This window comes from Magnolia sinica, chromosome 18 (genome assembly GCF_029962835.1).
Source record: "Magnolia sinica isolate HGM2019 chromosome 18, MsV1, whole genome shotgun sequence".
Classification (NCBI taxonomy): Eukaryota; Viridiplantae; Streptophyta; class Magnoliopsida; order Magnoliales; family Magnoliaceae; genus Magnolia; species Magnolia sinica.
Window position 1 is genome coordinate 37672589 of NC_080590.1, and position 8228 is coordinate 37680816.

General features: G+C 42.3%; 1 protein-coding gene across 1 annotated transcript; it reads right to left on the minus strand.

Annotated features, from left to right (window-relative positions):
• Positions 1–1702: 1702 nt before the first annotated feature.
• Positions 1703–3987, minus strand: LOC131232809 (pentatricopeptide repeat-containing protein At5g43790). The gene has a single exon (XM_058229292.1). The coding sequence runs from the start codon at positions 3551–3553 to the stop codon at positions 1769–1771; it is 1785 nt and encodes a 594-aa protein (XP_058085275.1). The 5' UTR covers positions 3554–3987; the 3' UTR covers positions 1703–1768.
• Positions 3988–8228: the final 4241 nt, after the last annotated feature.

Here is an 8228-nt window from a genome sequence, read left to right on the forward strand (position 1 = left end):
TTGCTTTTGTGGATCACTTTTATTTTATTTCTTTTTTTATGGGTTCATTGTTTAAGGAGAATTAATGGCCCATTTATTGAAAAAGTGGAATAATCAAATACATGATGATCATATCCAAACAAATTGCATTATGGGATGTTTTAGAACTATGCTATATAGAATTTTTGGGTGGATTGCACACCCAAACGACACATTTTGAATCAGGTTTTGGGGATTGTGATAACTAAATTAGGCTTTTTGAGCCATGGAATTTTGATTTTGGTAATGATCACAAAAATTCGAGCTATGTGGGTCCCACCCAGAATGCGTATGTGGAATACAAGCTGTACATCTGCTGGGAATCCTCATATTGATCATACATCGAATCATCTCGATCCGAAACTCAGGTGGGACACCTGCACGGCAAAATATACAATCATGGCTAAAAACAATATTTTCACTGGCTGTGGCCCACCTCAGATTTGTACCGATAAGTTGGATGGCATATACAAAACATGGTGGACCCCACATTCCATATGGAAGTTTTCTATGGTGGGTGTCCCTTCCTTTGGTGTGGTCCACTTGAGCTGTTTGGATCAGGTTTGGTTTTGGGATCTAGGCCTAACATGGGGGAGTATCTAATGGACGGTTGGACGGCACTCAATCATAACGGTGGATCCATACAACTCTGACCTATGGTAATTACCATACCTTCAAAATCAAGTGATCATTCTCCTTTGGATTTTTGTATTTTAATAATTAAAAACAAACCAATATGTAGTTTAGAGAAGTCCACATGCACCTCAATTACATACCAGCCTGGCATGCCCTGGGGGACATCTGATCCATGCATCAGGTGGGCCCCACTATTTTAATAACTTGGCCCAAACATCAGGCGAGTCCCCTGAGCTGGTGGGCCACATATTTACAAGGGAATGATTTTAATTTTTATTTAATAGCTACCAGTCTACTTTCAAGATACATGCCGGGCTCTGCCAATCAGTGTTGCGTTAACCACGATGAGGCCCACCAGACAAACGGCTGAAATCCAACCAACAAAGGAGGATTGAAAGTGTGGTTTTGAACTAAGGAAGACAAAGAATGCATTTGTTATAAAATCTCACTAGAATTCAAAGCAATGGGCCTGATCACATCACAATATCCCACAAACGAAAACTTGCAGTGATGCTTATGTTAAATTCCCGCAGCAACCTGACTCAGTCCACCACCTTTGGATTGGTTTGGTCTGGGCTTTGAGTCCCGTGGATTGATCTGGGTCTAAGTTTTAGACCCGATCAGCAATTGGGCTAGAAATAAGCTTCCATCTGCCCAAAGGCCCAACGCCCCAACATTGGCCTGGCCTGACTTGCTCAACATTGTTGAGCTGACTATTTGGTTGGTGGGCCCAGACAGACCCAACACCAATTCTACTTTGTATCGAGCTTCAATACAAACAAGATTCAAACCTCAGAAAGGCCCAGGACCATCACATTCTACTGAAGGGTCCAATCTTTGAGCTCTGAACGGACTACATTCCTCCTAAGCCCAATCCTGGCTTACACAACATTTTGTGGTTGAACATTGAGATGGGATGGCCCACCATGATATTTCTATGAAATCCACACCGTCCATCCATTTCAGCCCCCCAAATCCAATTTGTTTGTTTTTTCGGCTGTATATGCCTAAAAGCTAAGGATGAATGAATAAAATCCCAACAAAATACTAAAAAGAAGAAAACCCAAAAGAATTCTGTTATTAGTATAAATTTCACACTTGTAAATGTAGATTCTTACCAATAATCCAAACAAGAACATGTCCCACCTCTAAAATGATGGAACCGAATTCGATCCCTTACAATTATTTCCCTACCGTAGATTTGAGAAACAAGCTTTGTGGTTGCATGGCAATCCCTACACACACGTAGATTCTTTATAATACGGATGGTTGCACCGGACTCAGATGCAAGTAGGCCAAAAGCAATTGCAATCTTTTCACTATGGTAGGAAACTGCACCCTCTTTCTCCTCCTCATCAATGTCAAACAACACATCCATAGTGCATGGTCTATACCCACATGCATGCAACTTCTTACCCATCTCATCAAGCATGGCATAGATCTCCACCGTACATGGATGGGCCCTGTCTCCCATCATGAACTCATGTATGGCCCCATCCATCTCAATAAAGCTGCATCCTGGCATTTTCTGGACACCCTTATCTTTCATCACTTTCCTTACCCTCCTCACATCATCCCATCTATTGATGTTGGCATACATGTTTGATAAAAGCACATAACTCCCACTATTCTCAGGCTCTAACTGTATCAAATGTGTAAGTGCATGCTCTCCTAGCTCCAAATGATCATGTGTCCTACATGCTCCTAGCAAGGACCTCCACAGCACTGCATTAGGCTTCATGGGCATTTTTCGGACTATGTCCATGGCCTCGCTGAGCCGCCCGGCTCGGCCGAGAAGGTCCACCAGGCACCCATAATGTTCGATTTTTGGTTCGATCCCGTACGCCTCTTTCATCGAGTCGAAGTATCGACGGCCTTCGTCGACCCACCCCACGTGTGCGCAAGCACACATCACGGCTAAAATTGTTATGTTGTCGACTGTTACATTCTCGTGTGTCATCTGATCAAAGAGCCCGACCGCTCGTTGGCCGTGACCGTGGACCGCGAGCGCACGTATCATTGCATTGTAGCATAGGGTGTCCTTTCTAGGCAATGCGTCGAACACCTGGTTAGCCATATCGGCGCGGCCACACCTTGCATACATGTCGATCAGAGCGGTCCCGACAAAGCGATTCAACCGTAGATCATGTCTGTCCACGTAAGCATGGGCCCATGCACCTTGGCTAAGGGCCCCCAAATCAGCACAAGCACTGATCAATGACACAAGTGTAATTTCATTAGGTCTGGCTAGAGAATGCAACATCTGATTAAATAGAAGCAATGCCTCAATGGATGATGTATCAGCACCAGTGCTAACATGCGCATAGGCGCACATGATAGAGTTCCATGCACCCAAATCAGGGTTTTGGATTTGGTGGAAGAGATGGCGAGAGAGGGCCAATTTGCCACATCTGGAATAGAAATGGAGCAATGAGGACAGCACAAAGTGGTCAGATGTGGGGCCCAGGAACTTTAGTACGTGTGCATGGAGGGCTCGTCCATGCACTAGCCATGATGGGTGGGCCCCACATGCCTTGAAGAGGGAGGGGTAAGTGAAATTGTTGGGCCAGAGTGTTTGGTCACAAAGGACACGGGTGTAGAGAGAGAGGGCCTCATGGGTGTGGTTCTGGGAAGCAAGGGCTGAGATGAGGGTGTTGTATAAGAAAATGGACGGTGGATACGTTATCTGGTGGAAGATGGAGGTGGCGTAGGATAAGCCAAGGGTGGAGGATATGGGTGGGAGTGAGGAATGGAGGAGAAGTCGGCTTAGAGGAAATGTGTGGAGGATAAGGCCTGTGGTGATCATGTGGCCATGGATTTGCTTGAGTGTTTTTAGGGACTTGCATTTTTCAAAGAGGAGGAGAGATGGATGGTTGAAGATTGGACTTTGGGGTCTCATTGAAGGTGGATGGACGGTAGAGATTGGTTGGGTTGCATATCAACAGAGAGGGAGGAGGTTTGTTAAGGGCTAGAGTCTAAAGTAGAGTTGGTTTTGTTGCGACTTACACTCATCCAGCATGTCTTTCCTCGTGGGCCCCACAAGTATAGAGATATTTGGATGATCAGAAACGTCCAACTTCTAGGCGTTTTTTTTTTTTACATTGTGGGCCCAATGGTAAATGTGAAATAAGTGGAAATCCTAACCCTCCAATTAGTGCCCTTGGAATCCGAAGGTGTGAAGTGCTTCTGATCCAAATTGAATGAGTAAAATAGACGGTTAAGATCGTTTAATAGGTGTTATTTTGAGGCCGTGCATTATACGCAACGGGACCCTTAACTTGGATGGTCTGGATGATTGTTCATGTACACCAAGTGCTTGTATGCCACAATTTACTGCACGGTGACAAAAGATGTTCCAGTGTACGCGGACTGGCGGTGCAGGGGCCCGCAGAGATGTCCGTGACACTCGGTCCATCAGTTTCAAAAGGCTATAATAACATCAGGCAGATCCAAAAACTCATGTTGGCCATACCACACCAAACGGTGGGAACGGATGCGTCCGACCATGATGTTTATATACCATCCAAACCGTTCACAGGGTAATTACCACTCAGATAAACTGCAGGCACAATTATTATCGTGATATAAAACTTCTGTGTCTCCCAAAAGGTTTCCAATGGTAGATGTGTCTGTTTCCACTGTTTCGTGTGGTATGGGCCACATGAGTTTTGAATCTGATTGATTTTTATGCAACTGTCCTATTGCGGTCTTTTAAAACTGACCGACGGAGTGGATTTACCACTGACATCTCTGTGGGGCCCATACACCTTCTGGCCACAGGCAATCTGTCCAATGATTTACTTAATCTAAGCCCAATGAGGATTGTGTACAGAGCTGTGCACCAACGGACTCGACTCGCTTAACTTAGACTTCTGGGACTCGTTGGGACCCGGCTCGAATTGAACCGAATGGGTGAGTCAGTCCAAACCAAATAGGCTTCCCCCAACCTAAACTCAAACCGAGTGGAGTTCGAGTTACATAGTAACTCGACTCGAAACTAGTCCGTCAGACAACCCAATCCAAAACCTGTCTTGACTTAGGTTGTCAGGTATAGTGTGTGTGTGTACACACACACATACTTTAACCCATAATCCTCTCTATCCTATCTACCGCACGCCCCGATCCGAAAAACTCAACCCCTTCTCATTCGGCGCCCATCAGCCATCCTGTCCTGTACGGCATGTGGCAGCAACCCTCTCTCTCTCTCTCTCTCTCTCTCTCTCTCTCTCTCTCTCTCCTGTCCAGCAGGCTGCAGCAAGCGGCCCATTAGGTGCATGTCTAGTTTTTTTTTTTTTTTTTTAAAGTTATTTATTTATTTATTATTATTTTTATTTTAAATGTTAAGAGGATAGACCACACACAGGAAATGGTGGAGATGGAAGGAAGCGGGTTGCCTACCGAGTAACTTAGTATGCTTAGCAGTCTACCAGGATTTATGTATTTTATCCCTCTGTCCGTCCATTTTATCCCATCCGTCCATCATCTTTTTCGAATGGCTGGCCAGCCAACCCGATGACCCGATTCAAATCGGTGCCAACTCGATCCGACTCGGTATTTTTGACTGGCTCGGACTCGATTCGGATTTGCCTATCCCAAACCCAGACTCGGATCTAGTCGTTACCGAGTCGGATCGAATTCGGGTCAGGTATTTTTCAAAACCGGATTGAGTCGGATTGGACCTAACTCGGTCCGACTTGACTCGATGCCCACTTTTAATTATGTACTGAGTGGTGTACTGAGTAAGCTCCGAGGGGTCACTGAGTATTCTCCTTTCTGTTTTTCAAACTCAATTTAAGACGAGTTTGAAATTAAATCTTATCCAAAGCTTAAGCAGACTACAACACAAGGTCATTAGTGAAATCCCACTCTACTGTGATGGTAGACTAACAAGAGTTTCAATGCGAGGTCATTGGTGAAATCCCACTCTAGTGTGGTGTAAGTGTGTGAGTGTGTGTGGTGTGTGAGTGCAGGTTAAAAAAAAAAAAAACCCAAAATAAGAAGTGGACTACACAAAGGAAACATAATAAATTAAATGTGTTTGAAAACTTCTTGGGATTATTAAAGTTTTGGATATGTAACCTTACAAACAAGATTGATGACAAATAAATATCACCATAGGTCTTAAGAAAGTTTTGATTGTCATAAGCATCATTGTGGGATCTAAGAAGGTTTTAACGTAGATACCTTTGTCTCTACTATTTCCTATGGAGTGGTCCAATTGGAGCTCTAGATATACTTCAATTTTTGGATCATTCCCTAAAATGTGTTTAAGAAGAAAAAAAAAAAAAAAAAACAAATGGATGACATGACCACGTACATCATGTGTGGGCTCTATAGAGTTTACTTAGTAAGTTGTTGCCTAATGAATTACTCATTGCCCAATACCTGTTCATCTTAGTCCTTTCGAAAATGGACCAATCATGAGGGATACTAACTCCATAAATAGGTCGGACTTGATTTCCCAATCACTGCAACAGACATGATTTCCTGACTCTCTATAGGAGGAAATTGGAACACAAGACCTTTCACTCCAATACCATGTAAAACAACCATTTTCTCTAAAAGCTCAAGCTGTTAAAGAATGGAGTATCAATGTACATCACGGGACTTTAATGTATTAGGCAAGTGCATCTTCTCCCAGATCTCTCACTAATTATCAATCAAAGCTCCCAAATCTCCCAAATATGGGAAATCCATCTCTGGACAGTGTCCATATACATTGTATCGTATACACCTTTATTGTTTATATACATCATTCATATAGAAGAGAATATATATGAGAAAATAATTCATAAATAATTTTTTATTATGGTATCAGAGCCAATCTTTGATATGACACACTGATCTAGTAATTTCGACAGCCACATCTCGTTTATTCAGTGCATATCCTGAGTCAATTAATGGACAAGTCTTCTCAACCACATCTTAATATAACTAATCAGATTCTGCGCTACCTCAAACAATCAACAGGCCAAGGCATTTTGTTCTCATCTTCTAGAGATTTGCAACTCAAAGCATTTTGTGATTTTGATTGGGCGAGGTGTCTGAAACTCGTCATTCCATTACAGGTTACTACATTATGTTGATCACTTCTCCCATTACATGGAAGTCTAAGAAACTGTATACGGTCTCTCAATCCTCTATCAAAGTAGAATATTGTGCCATGGCCTCTACTTATTGTGAAATCACATGGCTTTTATACCTCCTACGTGATCTTGACATACCACATTCTCAACATGTTCAACTTTTTTGTGGCAATAAGGCAGCGCAACATGTTGCTGCAAACCCCATCTTCTATGAACAAACAAAATATATCGAGATTGATTGTAATATTATTCGCAAAAAGATTCAATCAAGATTAGTCCCTATTCTTCACATTCCAACTGATCAACAACCTGCTGATGTCTTAACCAAGCCCCTTATCAGTTTCACAATCTTATTTACAAGTTTGGTGTCCTCAATATTCACAAAGCAACTTGAGGGAGAGTATTAGGCAATTAGATGTTCTCGTAAATCTCACTGATTATCAATCAAGGCCTCTCAAATCTCTCAAATATGGGAATTCCATATTTGGACATGGTCCATGTACATTGTATCGTATACACCTTTATTGTACTAGATCAGTGATGTATAAGAGAATATATATGAGAAAAATAATAATTTATAAATCAATTTTTTATTTAGCTGCCGTGCTTGACCACTTTTATCGAATGAATGGTATGGATGATTGAAATCATGTGACTTTAATCCAATGAATTGTGGTGAATGGGAACCGCTCCCAGGACATGGATTGGATACTACCTCCACCCAAACGTACGTAGTACAAGATGAACACGATGGGGTGGATTTGTTTAGTTCACATGCCCCATCAGAGATGAGGGCCGATACAATACATATTCTACTAAATAACTTTTCAACTTGCTTTGCATCGCTCATCTTTGACTGGGCTTTCGGGCCAATAGAGTCTATCTTGTGCTTTGATTTGGGTGGGGAAAGTACTAATATGCATCCCAGCTCCCACGGATTGCATGTCTAGAAATACAATAAAATTTTGACTGTCCGAATTTTATGTTTGGAATTAAAATTTTTCGGTTGGAAAAAACATTATATGAAGTGAAACCTACATTCGCTAGACCACGGAATTGTAATCAATAGACTAAATATCATAATTGATGACAGTCACTTGTATGCATCTGCAACTCGAATGTCATGTGTAAAGGGAGTATATGGATGGATGGGGTGGATAAAATATATTGATTAATGTGGAGCCCACAGATGTAGTGGATTTCAAAATCTGCCAAAATTTTTGGAGTATTTAATATTAAGACAGGATGATATAATACCTGAATGAATCAAATCCTTCTTGTCATTTCCAAATGCTGAGTAAATTTTGCAAGGACGGGATTCAATTCCATCACACCTAATCCCACCTTTCAAGTGGGCCCAAGTGTCTTTGAAGTTTTGCTTATAACGTTAGCCCACTTGATGATTTAACCAGGCCAACAACCATGTGGGGCCATTCATCATTGGCGTCACGCACCCTAAACACTGGCCTAGATTTCAATCCGGGGGCT

Excerpts from the sequence above, each read along its gene's own strand:
- LOC131232809 (XM_058229292.1), bottom strand. The coding sequence starts at position 3,553 with ATGAGACCCCAAAGTCCAATCTTCAACCATCCATCTCTCCTCCTCTTT.